This window comes from Sphaeramia orbicularis, chromosome 18 (assembly GCF_902148855.1).
Source record: "Sphaeramia orbicularis chromosome 18, fSphaOr1.1, whole genome shotgun sequence".
In the NCBI taxonomy this organism is placed as follows: domain Eukaryota; kingdom Metazoa; phylum Chordata; class Actinopteri; order Kurtiformes; family Apogonidae; genus Sphaeramia; species Sphaeramia orbicularis.
The window spans coordinates 4121547-4141870 of NC_043974.1; the positions used below are offsets into that span (position 1 = coordinate 4121547).

Sequence of the window (20324 nt, forward strand, 5' to 3'; positions counted from 1 at the left end):
TATGGTATGATATAAAAAAAATACTTAAAAGAAACATACTCCATTTCACAGTATAGTCCAATATGGGGTAATCACTTCTTCGTACCAGGTAGAGCAGATGCAACATTTAAATTATGGCACCTTAAGGGACTTAGAATGATCCAGGATCTATATAAGGTAGACTCAGATATAATGATGTCCTTTGATGAACTGAGGTCTAAATTCAAGCTAAGTAGAAAACATTTCTTCAAATATCTCCAGCTTAGAAGCTTTATTAAAGTGAATCAAGACAATACATTCACCAGACCTCCACGATCTCCGCTGGAAGAAATGCTGATAAAAGACAGTTTGAGAAAGGGTATCATATCAGAGTTTTATAATTTGCTGACATATGGCTCATCTGAAAGCTCACAATCTAAGTTATTTGCCTGGAAAGAGGACTTGCAAAGTGAAATTTCAGATGAAGACTGGAAAAAAGCCTGTGCTGATGCCCAATCCAAAAGTATTAATACACGCCTAAAACTAATACAATATAAATGGTTAATGCGGACATATGTGACACCGGTGGAACTAAATCGATACAGAGAAAATATACTAGACACATGCACAAAATGTTTGGAACATAGAGGGACATTGTTTCACTGTATTTGGCAATGTACAAAGATTCAAAAGTTTTGGGAAGAGGTAAGAGCTATAATTGAGAAGATAATTTCAAAACAGATTTCGCTGGACCCTAAGCTTTTTCTGCTGGGCTTATATTCAGAGACACAGAATTATAGTAAAAATGAACGAACCTTTATAGACCTCAGCTTACTGTATGCCAAAAAATGTATTGCACAGTTATGGAAAAATGTTCACAGACCAAATACAGCTCATTGGATGAGACAAATGCTATCAGACCTTCCATTAGAAAGGATCACTTACATATTGAAGGCTAAACAGCACAGATTTGAGAATATATGGAGACCTTTTATTAATTATGCCAAGAATCTTGATTTAACAGATGTTCAAGTTGACTGATTGCTGTAGGCAGTACAGTTCCTACATTTTTACAAGTTTTACTTTTTTCTGAAGTATGCACTACATTTTGTATTTACTATAATTTAAAATCCACTTAGTATAGATTACCATTCAGTAATATAAGAGAAGCAAATTGTTGTTGAGTCTCTGTTCATTTGTTGGTTTTTTGTTTGTTTTTGTTGCTTTTAGAGCTAATACAGTTTTTGGATAGGCTGTTAACTGTCGAATTGATAGTTACTGTTTTTTGTTTTTTTTATGATCAATTGATCAGTTTGAATACTGTCCTTCAAAAAGATCAGTGCTGGATCTTGGTTGTGAACAGAGGGAGACAACTGAGGGCGCCATTTTGGACCTTGGTATACACTGAAAACTTTTCAGTGTTTTCTGACATCTAATGGACGGTTCACCTGACTGGGGATTAGGAAGATAATCAGCAGGATTATTGGACAATATTTGGACTTAGGTTGCAGCCGTCTCTATTTATTTAATTTTGTATTTGTTGTTTTTGAGTTTAATGAAGCAAACTGACAGCATATATTGATTGTAAATGCCTGATTTTATGCTGTTAAAAAGTTAATAAAAATATTGTGGAAAAAAAAAAAAAAGAAATACCCCGGGCATAGCGGTGTTGTTAAACTCTACAAGTGCCAACAGCTGGTGGATGTGGGCGTGCCCCCTGTTCCACATCTGTCTGGTGGATGTGGGCGTGTCCCAGTTCCACACCTGTCTGGTGGATGTGGGCGTGTCCCCGGTTCCACGTCTGTCTGGTGGATGTGGGCGTGTCCCCGGTTCCACGTCTGTCTGGTGGATGTGGGCGTGTCCCCGGTTCCACGTCTGTCTGGTGGATGTGGGCGTGTCCCCGGTTCCACGTCTGTCTGGTGGATGTGGGCGTGTCCCCAGTGCCACGTCTGTCTGGTGGATGTGGGCGTGTCCCCAGTGCCACGTCTGTCTGGTGGATGTGGGCGTGTCCCCAGTGCCACGTCTGTCTGGTGGATGCGGGCGAGTCCCCGTCCCTAGTTCCACATCTGTCTGGTGGATGTGGGCGTGTCCCCGTCCCCAGTTCCACATCTGTCTGGTGGATGTGGGCGTGTCCCCAGTGCCACGTCTGTCTGGTGGATGTGGGCGTGTCCCCAGTGCCACGTCTGTCTAGTGGATGCGGGCGAGTCCCCGTCCCTAGTTCCACGTCTGTCTGGTGGATGTGGGCGTGTCCCCGTCCCCAGTTCCACATCTGTCTGGTGGATGTGGGCGTGTCCCCAGTTCCACGTCTGTCTGGCAGATGTGGGCGTGTCCCCAGTTCCACATCTGTCTGGTGCCGTTGATATGTTTGTTTACTGTACACGTCCCACGCTCATTTTTAAATCCCCCCAGTGCGGCCCAAACGTCCCACCTTGGTTGGAACCAGAGGTGTTCCTTTTCCGTAGCCTTCCTGAATCCTGGTTCCACCTTTATCAGGGCTCTGTTCCTACCTCTAGAGGAGTTCCAGAGGTGGAACCAAAGGATCCACCAAAGGATCCACCATTTCATTTACACAGACGACGGAACAGAAGAAAGGTGGAATATTCCAGAACAGAAATGCTGTGGAAAAGGGGCTATTATCATCCTGTACTACCTAGAATTCAAATATTACTATTGTTTGTCTTCACCAATCATTAATGTTGAGGTCTACAGACACATCCAGAATAATAACATCCAGTATGTACTGAGAACTCTGAATAAATTTTGTGAACAGGTATCGTGCATTTGTAAAAAAATTTTATGTAAGTTATGTATTAACATGTTTTATTCTGTTGAATTTCCAATTAGAAAATAACGTGATGTGACTTTGTTGAGCTTTCTTCATTTTGTTCTGCTGTATGTCTGCTGAAATAAAAAGCTCAGTTAGGGGAACAAAACAGTCTAATGTGTTCTCATGCCATTAATGTCACAGAACATGTTTTGCACAAGAGATCTCCATAATCCAAATACTGTAATGTGTCAGTATGTGTGGAGCTGCTCACATCCTCCTCCTCCTCCTCTTCATCCTCCACATCCAGGATGCCTGAATCCTGTTCGGACAGCGGACTGCCTCCGTCAGTCCCCGCTCCCGCAGCTGCTTCTTTTCTCACACGTCGACCAATCAGAGCCCGAGGCTGTGTGGAGACTGAGCTGTCCAAGGAGCGCTGCAGCTGGGCCTAAAAATAAAACAGAAGCAAAAAAAGACAAGCACTGATTTAAAAAAAACTCGCAGTGATGGTCACTTCCTACATTTCCCAGAAGTCTTTGCAAAAGGGCAACAGAATGCAACAAAACTGAAATTTCATATTAATGATCTGGGACAGTGGTTTGTGGTGGAGAAAATGTGTCAGAGAAGATTCAAAGAGAATTTACAGAATGAAGAATGAGAAGTAAGAAGGGAAAAGAAGGACCAGTTGTTTTCATGTATCTCCTCTGCGATGCATGTTCAGATTCAGATTCAGAAATCTTTATTTATCCCACACGGGCAATTCATTTGCAGCTTACCACAGACATCAGCCCACATCCAAAGTGCAATGTGGGTATCACAGTTGTGAATCGGAGAGTGAATCTGTAACACAAATGTCCATAGCTGATGTTGTACTAGGTCGGATTTCCAACTCACTGCAAATGCTGTTGATTTCACATTAGCAATAAGGTTAAGGTTGAGATGGGAAATCCTGTCTGTGTTTTACTCATAATACATGCAATGCCTAGCGCTAGCATTAGCTCTAGCATCTTCAGAATTAACCTAGGTATACCTAGCAACGTATAACAGGGGGGACGGTGAAGCCAGTGGGAACCCGAATGGAAGAGGGAGAAAAAGAAAACTCAACACTGAAAGGAAGAATCAAACAAAAAACCTTAACCTTGTTGGTAATAAAGTTCCATCCATCTATCCATCCATAGATGGATTAGGGAAAGCTGTAACTTCTGTACATTTATTTTACTATCTTCCAACTGCATGTATCATTTATTTAGCTTTCAGCTCATTTCTGCAGAACAATATAAACTGATGCAAATGCATCAACTTTGGAGTATTCAGAGACAGTACTTAAGGAAAGTTTGACGGTGTATTGACCCCAAATTATACATAAATGTTGTACAAAACAATGTATTAATGATGAATGAGGGTTCAGATTTTCTCCACTTCCCATACTTAAATATTTCAGGGAAAAGCTCAGAAATGAAAGTTGCTGCATTGAGGTTACGACCTTAGAGCCACTCCTGCTGCTCCCTTCTCCCACGAAAACACACTTGGAAGCAACCGATAAAAGTGATTTACCAAAGAACCTAAGAATACACAAAGAGGAAAATGCCAAGTCAGGAAGGGAAGAACAGGAAGGATGAGGAGTCATTGAAACCAAAAACAAAGCACATAAAATTAGTTCAGACAGCTTAAAAGCTGAGGCAGGGACAGGTGACGTGTTTCATTTACGCATTTACTGCTAAAAATGCAGAGCTCAGTTCACACACTTTAACATGTTGACAAGGAAAAGCACAAGATTATCAGAAAAAAAAAAAAAAATTTGAATGCAAATAAATTCAACTGTAATCATGATTATTTATTCCCAAAATAACCTATAATAAAGGTGGTACTGAAACAAAGGAAATGGGAAGATCTTCCACTGAACAATGCAACGTTTTTAGAAATATCTATTGCAATCTGTGTCCTGTCTCTACTGCTCTTTGGGGAAAACAAGGCATTATGGGAAATGATGTACTCATTTCCCATTGCGACAGTTCTGGATGTTTCCGATACATACTGGGGATAATCAAAAAGAAAATAAGGAAATGTAGACTGAAAACTGATGTCGTATCCACAACAAAATGTAAACAAAGTCATGTTTCAAACCCTGGTTCTTAAAAAAGCTTGGGTTTCTTCAACTCTCAAAGACTAGGTTATAAGGTAGCCTTTGAAAACAAGTTGCTAAACATGTCCACTGAATCTTCCTTAGGTGATTGGCAGGTGGTGGTCAGGTGGTTGGCTTGGGTCGGGGGTGTACAGTGTGAGAATTTCCGTCGCATTTGCTACTAAAAATCACTGTGTGAAGACAAATATGCATCCACTGGCAGAAGTGTGAAGGAGTTATGCTGGTATCATGTCTAAAATAGTGGGAAAACTAGTCTATATTAGTGTCTCTTGACCTATTTGTCAGTTGTTGGAACAATGCTTCATGGGAGTTGTAGTCTAGGTGTCTACAGTCTTCAATCTGAATGCAAAAGAACTACATTTCTAGGTAAACGTTCCTGTCCTCGCTAATGTGTGCCGTGAAACTGCGACATTTGTATAATTTTTTACATTAAAATTAAGAACAAGAAGAAGCCTCAACCAAAATGCAGAGGTATTTTTCTGTAGTTTCTACCTCAGTATGTCACGACAACGACGTCAACGTATGTGGGGGGGCGGTCCATACATAATGCCACTTATGCTAGCGTGAAAACGAAACTGAAACTTAACATACTTTAAACACCTGACTCCCGACTTCTGTACATCTATTATTCAGCGGATCTTACACGACATTTTCACAACTTCCAGCCTGTATCCACTGGACCCCCTCCACTGCTTTATGGGCCCCCCCACAAATACTGGGTCCATGAATTTGTCATGTTTACCCCCTCCCCCTATTGATACCCCGGTGGCATCTGTCTGATTGAATTTGCAAGGGGTGTACTTCTTTCTCTCACTCAAACCTTTGAACAGTATAAGCCCCAAAGTTTTCACACAGTGAACGATACTGTTTAGTCAAACAGAACTGTGTACATTTGTGTTGAGTAAAATCTATTTTGAACTATGGGACTGATTAGAATTGTTTCTTGTCAATAAGCCATATCTAACTCAGACCAGCACAGACTGTTCACTGATGCACATTGAAAATATAGTACTGTTGATTTTTCACATTTAAAAATGTTTAAATTCCTCCTGATGTGTTCAGGTGGAGAAAAAAATAAAGGTTAAAGACTCATTTTAACTGTTCTTCAACATTGTTAGAATTTCTGATCAGTATCAAATTAATTTAGCCAATAAACATGTCAACTAATTGTCCAAATGTGCGTGCTACTAATTTTTTCTTTGTGCTACTAAAATTTTTAACTTGCTAGCATCAGTGCTACCACCTAAAGAACTAAGCGTACAGCCCTGGCTTGGGTGCTGTACCTAAGACATTAAATGACAAAAATGAAAATCCAGAAGGGAGTTAAAGGTTAAGACACAGCAACCTGACTGCCAACCGTCTCCAGTAAAGGTAGTCCAACTAATCAGTCAGCTCTCGTCTCCCCGACACAGTCCAAAAAGTGTGACGAACACACCAAATCGACTACCCACTCGAACGTACGTTCTGCACTTGTGCGAGATGTAAACCCGGAAATGATGAACATCCCTGTAGACCAAAACCCAGAGCTCACTGTCGTCAGTTATTGTTGTCAGAGTGTTCAGTCATCCAGAAGGGTTGGTGTTGTCAATATTCTGTAGTCCAGAGGGGTTGGTGTTGTCAGTGTTCAGTCATCCAGAAGGGTTGGTGTTGTCAATATTCTGTAGTCTAGAAAGGTTGGTGTTGTCAGTGTTCTGTAGTCCAGAAGGGTTGGTGTTGTCGTGTTCAGTAGTCCAGAAGGGTTGGTGTTGTCAGTGTTCAGTAGTCCAGAAGGGTTGGTGTTGTCAGTGTTCAGTAGTCCAGAAGGGTTGGTGTTGTCAGTGTTCTGTAGTCCAGAAGGGTTGGTGTTGTCGTGTTCAGTAGTCCAGAAGGGTTGGTGTTGTCAGTGTTCTGTAGTCCAGAAGGGTTGGTGTTGTCGTGTTCAGTAGTCCAGAAGGGTTGGTGTTGTCAGTGTTCAGTAGTCCAGAAGGGTTGGTGTTGTTGGACTCAATCGAATGGTTTGTAATAAGATGATCTTGGTGTTGTCAGCTCTAGGAGTTCTTCTACTGGTGGAAGAAGAACGATGTCGCAGGCAAAAACTGAGGAGAAATCGCACAATGCTAACAATGCTAATGTGCTGACTTGATGGAATGAATGAAGTCCATAGTCAACACTGACTGTCACTCATTCAGATCCAATCTGAGCAGTGAATGGACAATTATAGAAGACAATAATAGTGTGCAGTACCTTGGCAGAGCTGGATTCACATGGAAACTTCTCCTTTACTGATTCACTAGTCCTGGTCTATCCCTCCATCAATCAGATTGGTCCGACTGAACGACAGGGAGCGGACGATTACACGTTGAATCAGCCAAAAAGACTAGAGACGACATTAACGATGGCTGATTGAACGGAGCATCAAACAGACTCATGTCACCAACCTCACCAGACTGACTGACAATCAGCCGCTGAAAATCGGGTTGGTGTGTCTTTGCATTTAGACTTCAAACCATTTTTATAATCATCAAAAAAAAAGGCATTGAGAAATAAAGTCCTGTGTCTAATACTAGTCTGCATCAAATAAAATCTTGACGCACAACTGCAGTTAGGTTAACTAGGTACAAGCCTGCTGTGATGTGCTTCTTCCTTCTCCTGGTTCAAATGAAAAGGTTGAATGAAAAAAATACTCACTGCAAATCACACTTGTTATTTTGGGTTGCTGGAACACACCATATGACTCTCTTGAGTCATAAGCTGAAAAAGGTTAAGGAATGTCAGAGGTGCACGTAAAAATGATCAGGAATCTTCATTTGAGCACAAATTCACAACCACCTAGGGTGTCTGTGGCCCGGTAGATGATGGGACATCTACAAACTGGAAGGCTGTTGGTCCATGAACCCTGTCTACATGTCCACACACCCTTGAGCAAGACACTGTACCCACTGTTGCTCATAGTGACTCTGGTGTGTTTGTATATGAAGGGGAGAATGTGACGCATTCTAAAGTGTTTTGAGTACAAAGTCCTGTTACCATTCACCGTTTTGAGTGCGTGTGTCAAAGCACAAAGTGAATCAACTGGGACTTCTGTTCCCACACCGTCACATCGCCGCCAAAATACTTGTGGGAAAATCTTGTTTTACACTTTTAGATCTAAGTCGAGGGCACCTTTCCATCCACACCCACATCGGCTCCTTTTGAAAAATCAATGTGAATTCTTCAACTTCCTTTGCTCTCCGGCGCCGGCACGTAGCGTTTGCACTTAAATCTCTCGATAAAGACGTCAAAAACGGACGTCAGCGACTTAAATGGTCTAGATTCAAGCTGTTAATGAGAAAAACTTGTGTGCATAAGAGGGTGGATAAGCACAAACTCGGAAGAACACAATATCAGAGATGATGAAAGAATACAATGCCATCTTTGATCTAGTGCCCATGCAACACACTCACATACAATACTAATGAGTCATATAAGACAATGACTACAAAACAATGTGAATGGGAACTCAGAAACATGCCAGGTTATGTCCTCTTTTAAATCTATTGTCTAAATATACTCAGACAGTCCATTCAATCATTCTTCAAGTCCCAGTTGACCAGCCTTGATGGAAGCTACATATTGAAAAGGAAGGGGGAAAAAGCGCAGATGTCAAAGAGACCAAGTGCTTTTGCAGGAATAGTGAATTTCCTCGTATGTGATTCTGTTTTGATTCAGCAATGGGGCATTTTCCTTCTATGAAATAACACATTAACATAATTGGAACCCAACTGAAAGCGACAAGGGAAGGATATAAAAGTGCATTTGACAAAGTAGTTTGTCAAACACTGCAATTAGACATCAGCGCCTACGTCAAGTTATTCAACTCCAAACCCTTTGGTGAGGCACTTGAAGCTCAAGTACAGGAAAGCACATCATCTCTTACGTAAAACACCCCTAAGAAGAAAGGCAGAGATGAAGGGGGAAACGTTGGAGAGTGAAGATGAAGAGGAGGTAGGAGACAAAAAGACAGGTGGAAAGGGACAACGGCAGTAAAACAAGTGAAACAGGGTGGGGAAAGGAGGAGTCTACAATCTACTTACAAAAACAAACAAAGAAATGAGTAAAATTCAAGATGAGGTTGTGTCACAGAGTTAAACTTGTGTGGCTTCACTGACAAACATCAAGGTCATTTGTAGTTTTCTATTTGTATTTATGGCACAAATCTGGAAATTGACAAAAATTACAAGTGAAAGAATAAAGTCTGTGATGATGCCTTTAATGACAAATGGTTCCAATGGGCCATTTTTATGGGAAAGTTACAACAGTTTGCTGAAAACCAATGTCCAGGCTTTGACACTAGCAGAGTTCTTCCTTCAGGAAACAGACATAGAATTATTGTGCTGCTACAATTGCTTTACAAACCAACATTTCACCTAAATGAAATAAATGCCTTGACTATTTGACATTGAGATATGAACCAACATCTTTGAGGTTGTAACAAACTTAACTGCATGTCCTATGCATCTGTAACACAGTTTGTCTTATTCATTTGAAGTACTTTGTTTGTGCTGCCTATCAGTACTACTTTTAATAAAATACATTTGTTGGGTCATCCTGTTTAAATGTAGGTTGTATCAAATGGTTATTTATGGATCCAGTGCTGGTTGGATTTGACTAGAATTCAACAACCACCGACAGCAGCAGCAGCAGCAGCAGCAGCAGCAGCACACTGGCAGAGGAATTGAACAACTTCTTTGCCTGGTTTGAGAATACCACACACCTGAGGTCACTGCTACTTCACAACACAAGCTGCTGTCTGAACGTAGTCTTAGAGGTCTGTCCTATTTGTTCTTCCAAAAAAAAAAACAAAAAAAAAGAAAACTCTTTTAGGAATGGTAATGGAAATGTACATTTTGAATGGATGAATTTACAAAGCATTTCGGTAAAAACTGTCCCAGAGCAGAGCAGTTGACATGGAGTGGAGCAGTGGAGGCCTGAACCATCTGCATAATCCACAGCTGTATCACATACATGGAGGTATAAATACCAGATCAGGACTGTGGATGGCAAATACTCCACATTCAATGATCTGAATCAGAGGCAAAACGTTGCCGGGGACATCCTTACTATAGATCACTTTTTGGCAGGCGGACTCCGAGCCAGAAATAACGGCGTCCGACGGCAGTGAACTGTGGAGCATTATTCGGCCGACAAAGTAACACACATGCCGAGTGACTGACACAGCGACCCATAACAGTCTATTTGGGTTTTCCCTGTGATGGTTCAATACACCGACCCAGCGTGTGCCCTCCGCCGCTCCGGCCGCACGCGCGCGCATGTGTGTGTTCAGTAACTAGATACAGGTAATCAATCTTCTTCCACTTCACAGGCCCAGCAATCTGTTTCCCATTAGTGTGTGTGTGTGTGTGTGTGTGTGTGTTAAACTACTGAATACATAGCTCAAAGCGAAAAAGAGAATGAGGGGGGAAAGAAAAAGAGGGAGATGAATGGAAAGATGAGGAGATGGAAAGACAGAAGACAAAAAGATGGACATCCTGAGGGAGAAGGGGAAATGTGATGTGACAGAGGAGGAGAGAACGCCAGCATGAGAAGACGGAGGAGGTTTAGGAGAGAACGACGACGACATTTGGAGATAATTCCAATTCATGACGCTCTTTTCAGTCCTTAGTCTTTGTTTCTTCTCCTGCATCTTCACCGACCACCTTCACTTTGTCTTTCCCCTTTCCTTCTTTTTTTCCTCATTTCACTCATGCTTTCCTTCCCACCTCCCTCTTTCTTTCCTCAGTCCTAATCCTTCATTCATCTTCTTTACCTTCTCATGTTGCTCCTCTTTTAGTTAACTTATTTCTTGAACATAATCCTGACATGAATTGGGCCAAGTCATATAATGACTCATGTATGGAAGAAAACACCGGTACATTTCTGACCCATCACCTGATTTATTTGCTTTAGATGCATCCAGAGCCCAAGATAAGAAGTGTCTGTCCTCTTTATGCTGAAAGTGTGATAATGCAGGATTTGGTGCAACTGTTGTCTTGGAAACAAGGATGAACCAAAACGATACTGGTAGCCTGAGGTCAAAGGTCAAGCTCCTGTTGAACTGAAAATATGTTTGCGGCCAAAGGTCAAGTTTGCTGTAACAAAGCCTTAAGGAATTTATTTCCCATACTGCCTCAAAATCAAAGATGAACTAAATTCATTGTTTAGTGTTTTTTTTTTTTTTTTAATTATTTTAGATTAGGGATGTCCTGACCCCATCTACAGATCTGTATTAGCTGCCGATCTGGCATTTTGTAGAAGATCGGATCCAATTTAGTTACAAGATTGAGCCGATCTGGTCCCGGTTCTGGGGCGGGGGTAAAACACACTTCCTACTCCCTCAAATTAAAGTTTCCGAAGGTAGGGGAAGGGAAAATTAGCTGCACAACAGTGAGAGGCTTAGAGGAATTAAAACATCTATAGGTTTCACTTTCACTTTAAGGTCCGGGAGTGCAAGTCGGACCCGCAGGGTTTTTGTGGAATTATTTGATCCGACCCAACCTGCCCGGCAAATAAACTGACAAATAAATGCATCCCCATATAATACCTGGACAGACTTGTCCATAGACTGGCTACAGCAGTGGTCAACACATGGCCCATGGGCCAAAACTAAAGGTTCTAATTTGTCCCACAGTATGAATTTGGAAAATGCAAAAATTAACCTAAAGTTCTTAAGAGTCAAAGGTGTCATAGTTGTTTTAGTTCAGGTTCCACATTCAGACCAACTGTGATCTACAGTAAAATAATAGTGTAAAAACCAAAACCAATGACTCCAAATATAAATCAAAATTTTGTTGTAAAAAGTCGGTATTGGATTGGTATCAGATCGGTATTGGCAAAACTAATCCTAAAAAAAATCAGATCAGAAGCAAACAAATCCAGATCAGGACATCAGTATTTAGAATATGTTAATATTTGACTTCCTCTGGCCTCAGGGTTTTTAGCATGAGAGGCTTTTCATTTCTACATGACACCCATACCAGCCACAATGTCATCCACCCTGTATCTGCTTTAGAGCACAAAACGAACTTCCAGGACTCAGCAGTGCGAACAAAACAAAAAACATCACACACCTATCGGAATTACCAAACGGTAACCTGGGAACCTTATCTTAATGGTCCGGCACCATAATGTTCACATGTGCTCCTACTGAATTCTAACCCCTCTTCAGGTCCCACATTTCATATGACAGATCTATTATTGGCGACTACTAAAAGGTTCTCAGTTCCATACACACAGCCTCCACTTTCACTGATCCCAGAATCACTGGCTAACAGTAAAGATGCATAAAGACGCAAAAAGACAAATCATTCCAGCTAACAATCAACCATGAGTGCTTCAACTTGTTTATCGACAGTGAATGATGTTCTTGTGTATGTGTAATAATCCTGCTTTTGAAAGCTTCATATGTCCAGCAGTAATTATGCAGACTGTAAAACATTTGTCCACAAATATTACTACAGAACAATATTCTCATGTTTTCTCTTATATTACCACTGAATAACCAGTTGTTTCGGGTGAAGTCTGTCCTACGGTCAGCGCTGTTGCACATAGTCTGTGATCCAAACTTAGACTACAGACTCAGTTCCACATCAGGTTAAGAAGGAGACGACAGGTCATTAGTTAGCAGCAGTGGATTCACATCTGAGAGGATTAAACAGACAGTGGTCCAAGTTCTTCCATTTCTTGCCTTTCATTAGCAGTAACTGTGATAGAACTGCTGTGAAAAGTTGCTTTAAGTGTTGGGTTTCAGTGTACCATGTGGATTCTGCTGCAGAACACAGCTGGGCTTGCATCTGCGTACATGTGTGTTGAGTGTTAGGTGGGGGGAGAGTGGGGGGAGACTGATCTCACGAAACGGCGTTGTATGTCACGTCAGTTCTTAGGGCATTTGGTGTGCTATATGTACGCTTTTTTGACCTTTCACATGTTATTCAATGCCATTTGATCACGTGTCAATTTACGCCAAGATCTCCAGTTCACATAACGCTAACTGCTAACCCTAACCCCAAGTGTGTGTTCTTAATAATAATAATAATGATGGATTAGATTTCTATAGCACTTTTTTGGTCACTCAAAGCGCTTTACATTACTGACCCATTATTAATTCACTCTCACATTCTCCTTCTGGTGGTGGTACACAATATATGTAGCCACAGCTGCCCTGGGGCAGACTGACAGAAGCATGGCTGCCAATTTGTGCCTACGGCCCCTCCAACCACCACCAAACATTCATACACTCTCATACACCAGTGTGAGTGGCACTGAAGGCAAGGAGGGTGAAGTGTCTTGCCCAAGGACACAACGGACTGACTAGGACAGAGCACTGACGCATTGATTCAGGTTGGACAGGGGGCCAAAAACAGTGTAAATATACTAAGCTAAGAAAGCTTAGAATCCGTAGAGATACTATATACAATAAAAATATAATATTTATATTTATGTGAGTCATGATATCATGTATGGGGAGGAGTGTATTTTGCCCATTGGCTGAGAAGATGAAGTATTTTCAAAGCATCGGGAGTGCAATGATATGTAGTCTACTATACTAACCCGAGACAATCCAGAAAAGGCTTTAGATTCTACCCTTTCAGCGTCATTATCCAAGGCTACATGAAGGGGATAGGTGGAAAAGTTAAGGCAGGCCTGGGACTTCCATGTAAAACCTGTGACACTTTGTGACATTGCTTAGGTAAAAGCATCAAAATGCCTGCTTTTGCTTAGTATTTCATAACACCTAATTTCAATACATGCCATCAGCATCGGTACATGAAACAACCACAAATGCATTTTTGACTTTATTAATTACCCCGCCCCCCTGAAGGGGAGGCAAGGGGTATTGTTTTTGATTTCAGTTTGTTTGTTTGTTTCTTTCTTTAGCAGCAAAACTATTGGTTGAATTCATACCATACTGGGTTTATAGATTGCCAGTGACCCAAAACAGATGTCAATACATTTTGGTAAAAGGCAGGTCAAAGTTCAAATTTTGTATGATTTTTAAAAGTCTTCCCATTTACTTCCAATGGGTGAAATACGTGCGAGGGGCGGGGTTTGTCGTGCCTGGCACCACTTGTTAGATTATGTTAACAGAGGTCTTCAAGTTCTCTTAAATAGGTTAAAAATGTGGTCAACTGGCTTTTCCTGTATAAAAATGTAAAAGATTTGTACAGTAACATATACTATCACTGAATTGTTAAGAAACTGGTACTGAAACCAAGTGATCAGTACAACCGTTTCTAAAACATACTTGGTCAAAAACTGACTTTAGTTGCAGGTCAAAGACTGGGGAAGTTTTTCTCTTTTGCAAGATCTCCTCAAACAGCCATGTTTTTGTTTTTTAATATCTCCTCATTATCTGAATTCAACTTCCTCCCATCTTTGTCATCTTATGTCCCTTTTGTCTCCACTCTCAGTTTTTCCTCCTCCCTCTCTCAGTCCTCCATTCTCCCTCCTTTTCTGACTCCTCACCCACCTTTCTCCCCATCGTCATCATCATCTTCTCCTCCTGCTACTCTTCAGGCATGTGGCAGCAGACAATAGCCCCATTGTAAGCCTCGAGCTCTCCTCCGTCTCCTCCCTCCATCCCTTTCCCCTCCTCCACCTCCCTCCTCTTCTCCACCTTCTCTTTCCCCCACATCTATTTGTTTTCACATCCTCGGTCGAGGGAACTGTAACGATGGCTCAGTGTGGAGAGCTAGAGCTAATTTGGAACAGAGCACACCAGAGAGACACAGTGTCTGAGCAAGAAAGAGATGGAGAGAGAGAATGAAAGGAGAAGAAACAAAGGGGTGGTAGGAAAACAGAGAGAACAGAGCAGGAAAGAGTGGGGGGGGGGGGGGTTGGATGACAAACGCACACTCTGTCTAGGCTTCTGATTAAGTGTGGACGCTGTGAGCCAAACATTTGATACAACAACATAATCCCAGTATCAGTATCAGGGCCGCCGGACCACTGGGGCTTCCATAATCTCCCTTGTAATTAGTGGTTAGAGGAGTTAGCGGTTAGCTTCTTCAGTGACTGCAAGTGGATTTTCTACGCCAGTGATTCTTAAATTGCGGTCTGAGGACCCCCCACCTAAGGGTCATGGAGAGGTTTCCGAACATCCGAGTGTGCGGATGTGGAAAGATGCACGAGGACGGGTTGTGCAACTTGTTTCTGAAACTGGAAACCCAGACTAGTTCTCCAACCGCTGACTGTACTTTTTAATGTTTCTGACTCAAATGTCTGCTGAATTAGATCACAAAAGTAACTGTGTGGAACACTCAAACATGTTGCTAACACTTAATTGCCTACACACTCTACAGCAGGGATGTAACGGTTACCAGTATAACGATAAACCGCTGTCAAATTCCCGACGGTTAGTACTACCTTTTCAAATTCTAATTATCATTAAAACCGTGTTTAAAATTACTGCACTTTGAAAAGCTCGCAGTGATACTGCTCATTTCCTGGAGTAGCAGCTACACTCCAGACATGCATGTGCAGTTTAATATGTTTGGCCTCTGAAAACATGGCGGAAGAACCCCACATGGACATTTATCCCCACTAAAAGGACACAAACAGAAGTGTGGACATATTTTGGATTTTTAAAGGATGCTGAGGGGAAACTAAAGTGTTCTTTCTATACCAGTTCTTCTGAAATCTGTCAGACTAGATCTCATACATGAGCATACAAGTGCAGTTCCCTCTTATGGCCGTAAGGTGCCATCTTTAATGCACATTTGTTTATTAAATGTTTCTGTGTCATTACTTTGTTTAAAATGGTGGTGTTGCTTTAATCTGCACATTTGGTTTCTAGATCAGGTCCATGAAACAGTCAAAGTGTTCTTTCTGTACCAGTTCTTAAATCTGTCAGACTAGATCTAGTCTGGAGCGCTGAATGTAAAGGAAAGTATTTTTGGTTCTTATGTACAATTTGCACAAGTGCAAATGCAATTCCTCTTATGTCCATAAGGTTCCATCTTTGATGCACATTTGTATGTTTGATGTTTACTTGTTAACATTTGAATGTTTCTGCCACAGAAAGTACATTGTGCATGTTATTTTATTTGTGTTTTTTAAAATAAAACTTGGTTAAATTATTTTAGTGTGTGTTAAGTACCTTTTGAATATTTTGAGCACATTTCAACAATACTGCGATAATAATGATAACTGTGATCATTTTGGTCACAATAACCGTGATATGAAATTTTCATACTGTTGCATCCCTACAACATTCAAAGTTGTCAGATTGCTCCAGTATTTCCTCAGAGCAGACTAATGTATAGATATTATTATCGGCAATATGAGCCTAACCGCCGACCAACAGTTACCATACAAAGAGAACACACTCCCCCAGATATGGTGATATATGATGGAAAAAACAAATTGTATTATATATATTTACAGCAGTGATTTCCATCATTTGCACAACAGTTTTGTCACATTCCTCCAATGGACTGTATATTATAATGGGCAATGCTATGCATTTTTACATGTTTTTGAACTGTGCAATATTTCATAATATATTTAGATATTTATCCTTATTTATCTTTTATTCAAGTTTTTCTATTTTTATTTTTAATATGTATATTCATCCTTTTATATAAAGACTGTCATTGCTCCTGTTGTGCACTGAGCTGTTGCTTCGTAATTTAATTTTGATGCAAATCTTAATGACAAATAAAGCATGCCTAAGTCTAACAGGACCAAGGCTCCTGTAGTACAACGGCTTATTTAAAGACATTAGTTGACTTGTTGAATTGTTTGACCTTTCAAGGTCACTCAGGGTCAAAGGTCATGGCATCAAATGAAAGCCCATATGTGATTTTCCATCTATTACCAATAGTAATTACATCAATATCTTCAGCTGTTTTCAAGTCATTACACTTTGAAATGTGTCCCATTATAAACCAATGGGGATTTTTAACATTTCAAAAATTCAGATTTTTTTTTTTTTTTTTAATTGTTTATGGATGACAGACAAACAACAACGGATACCAATAGTCCTTCAGACCCTCAGGCTGTTGGACTACAAAGACTGGACAATGACAGGACTGATCAGGGTCATCAGGTTTGTGACAGAATGGTTCAGGGACAATCAGACATCATATTCACACTGGATTAGCCTCCATAAAGTCCAGACTCTAATTTGGGATGTGATGAAGAGTTGATGCAGCGGTCCGATTCTCCATCATCAATAATCCAAAATGAATGCAACTTTGGATGAAAAAAACATTATGAACCTTTTTGTGACACGACATTAGCATTATGTGGCAAATAGGATGTGACAGTGAATGTCTCCTGGAATCAAAACCAAAGGGGGTGGAGTCAAATATTGCATGTGGGACTTTTTTGTTGGCCGGGCTGTGTATATTACATTACAACAATATACTGCAATGACATACAGGTAATTTAAAGACACTCACATTCAAGAAAAGGAATGTGACAGAGCATGGGGTAATTCTGAACGGGAACTGATTTCATGGAAGTGTGTGTGGGTTCTCTCCAGTTTCTTCCCATTCCTCCATAAACAGAACCCATAGGTCCATAGTTTCATCCACTGAGTTGTTTCAATATGAAAATAACTCATAGTCAGTTGTGACATTGTCATATTTAGTGTATGAATGAAATTCTAACCACCTTAGTCCATGTAAATATCGGTGTCAAATTTGAAGACACTTCTTAAGATGCAATGTTCCAAAGATCTGGATAGTCACATGACAACCCAAACATAACACCCCCCATCTGATCTGGACTGTCATTTACTCAACAACCAACCATCAGGTCAACAAATACACAACAGTGAACACCTGCTAATGTTGCATCATATGTTCTGGACGTGTTATTGGGCAAAATGTTTGCTAGGAAACTGAAGCTTAAAAATGATCAAACACTGTAAAAGTGTTTCCACTGCACATGAAAGTAACTTATCTGAGCTCTTTAAGTAAACTTCCAAACATATGTAGGTGTATGAACACATTTTGGTGCTAAGGCCTCAGTGTGGTCCCAGTTCCCTCTGCTTACAGTACCAGAAACCATTAGCAAAGTTTTGCTGCTCCTACAGGTACTGTCAATTCCACTGGACTGTAAAAGCAACAGGAAAGAAAAGGCTTTGGTTCTGAAACATGCACCATGTGTGCAATTGTAAGGCAAAGGAGTATTTGGACCATAACATTATATTCATATAAGCTTTCCAACTCCAAACTATATAAAGTAGATTTTTTGTTAGAATCACCATATTTTTCGGACTATAAGCCGCAACTTTTTTCTTACTCTTCAAAATTGCGCTTATCCAATAATGTGGCTCACGTATAGATTTTTATGGGCTAACGTCCTCCAGGGGGCGCTCCAGCAGGAAGCGCAAAAGCAAAACAGACAGGTGGATGAGGTGATGAAGAGATGTTTCAAGCTCAACTTTTAACAATCATTTGCACAAACCCTCATCATGGAAAACACACGAAGAAATGCATATGATGCAGCTTTGAAGTTCAAACCAATCAATGTGTCTGTAAAGAAGGAAATAGAGCTGCAGCATGGAAGAGACAATGAGAGACAACGGAAGAGAGACAGAGAAGGAGTGTGACGGAGCCTTTGAGGCTGTTCAACTCTGACACTGAAGAAGACAACTGCAGTGGTTTAATGAGCAGAAGGAAGATGAAGATACAGATCAATGACTTTTCTGGGTTTTTAAACCAGCCGTGTTTCTGCCGTTTTACTGCCGTGTTACAGCCACTGTTTGGAAAAAAGCAGTGAAGGGACGGAAATAAATATTTTAAAAATCTTTCTATTTACCATCTTTCTGTGTAAATATCTCATGTTACAACGTGGACACCTGCAGCTTATAGTCAGGTGCGGCCTATATATGTACAAATATGTTTTTCTTTCCAGTGTTTAGAAGAGACGTTCATCAAGCAGTGATGAAGGAAAAAGTCTGGATCTTTTCTAGAAAGGGTTTTTTCATGGTTTTTATGCTGGACAATGTTTCATCACATGCATCAAAGTACTCCACTGTGCGTCTATCTGGTAAAGTGTTTAGAGATGGAAAAATAATGACATGGATGCCTTCCTCACCTGAACTAAACCCTATTAAGAACGTGTCCTCCCAGCTTAAACAGGAGCTTTATGGTGAAAAGACAGTCCACTTCTCTGAACCAGCCCCCTCCTCTCAGACACTGATCAGAGGGTTACTCTGATCAGTGTCTGAGAGGAGGGGGCTGGTGCTGCACAAGCTGACTGTCAACGAGTCCACAAACTGACAGAGTCCATGAACGGAAGACTAAAGACTATTATTGAAAGGAAGGTTGGCTATATTGGTCAGAGATTTTGTTTGTAAATTTTGAGTTGTTAGTTCATTATTTTCACTTTAACAGATGAAAGTAAACAAGTGAGATAAGAAAATATTCATTTTTCATTTAGTTGCCAAACAATACTGCACACTGATATTTGCCAAATAATTGTGCACACTGACATAGACAAGGACAAACCCTCATTTTTATTTTCTTAGATGTTCAGGTTTGAGTTTATGAACATTTTAGATTCTTAAATAACAAAATTAATCCTTAAAAGTACAACTTGCCTAATAATTGTGCACACAGTGTAGTCCAACATTTGTGTGTTTATGGTGATGAAAGGTCTGCCCTTTGGTTAATTTAAGTTAAGCTCAAGTAGATTTAAAGGACAATGTTTTTTCTATTCATTAAAATGATTCTAATCATTATTTGTCTTGATTAAACATCATTTGAGAGTTGTTTTTTTTGTTCCCCACTTAGTAGTAGGAAAGTGTCATGGTTACAGGGGAGGCTGCTGCTTCTTCAACAGAACCTTTAAAGTTCATGACGGACAGCTGTGATTTAATCGTCTCCTCAGGGAAGTAAGGAATGATCCTTTAGTGACATCTAGAGGACAAAGCAATTCATCCATGTTCTGATTCAACAGAATCCTCTGTTTCTAGAAGTATGTGACAGTGTAGCCTCAAAGTGGTCTGTCCTTTTTTATCTAAGGAATAAATGAGAGTAAACCAGTACCAGCCTCTAAAAGATGTGAGTATTAGTGTGGATTTCACAGAAAACCACAACAGTCACATGACTGTAAGATCTGCCTGGGAGTGGATCATTAATGGAACAAAATCACTTCATTAGGGCTGAAACTCCCAATTTATCTTCATCATCATTTGATCCTTTTATCTATAAAATGTCAGAAAACAGTAAGACTTCACTGTTGGCAATTTCTCTCAGCCCATAGATGTTTTTTGCACTAAGATTTAACAAAGAAACCGAAGCTCTATGTTTCAGCTGTGTGGTTTTTAACTACCAGGTTCATCTCTATTTTCAGCGTCTGTGATATTTCTCAATAAATGATCTTTCAGGAAATGCTGGTATTTAAAAAAAAAAAAAAAGGCATCACTAACTTTCTTTGAAGATATTCAAACAGAGGGGCAGTTCAAAGTAGAGCTGAACTAATAAATGT

General features: G+C 40.5%; 1 protein-coding gene and 1 long non-coding RNA gene across 2 annotated transcripts in view; one reads left to right on the forward strand and one right to left on the reverse strand.

Moving 5' to 3' along the window:
* exoc6b (exocyst complex component 6B) overlaps positions 1–20324 on the reverse strand; it is a 252990-nt gene that overhangs the window by 185959 nt on the left and 46707 nt on the right. The window contains 1 exon segment of the mRNA XM_030162161.1: positions 2997–3170. Within this exon segment, the coding sequence (XP_030018021.1) occupies positions 2997–3170 (174 nt within the window).
* LOC115438529 (uncharacterized) lies at positions 484–14050 on the forward strand. Its single transcript, XR_003938096.1, has 3 exons — positions 484–543; positions 13845–13854; positions 14038–14050. It is a non-coding gene; the product is annotated as an uncharacterized LOC115438529 (long non-coding RNA).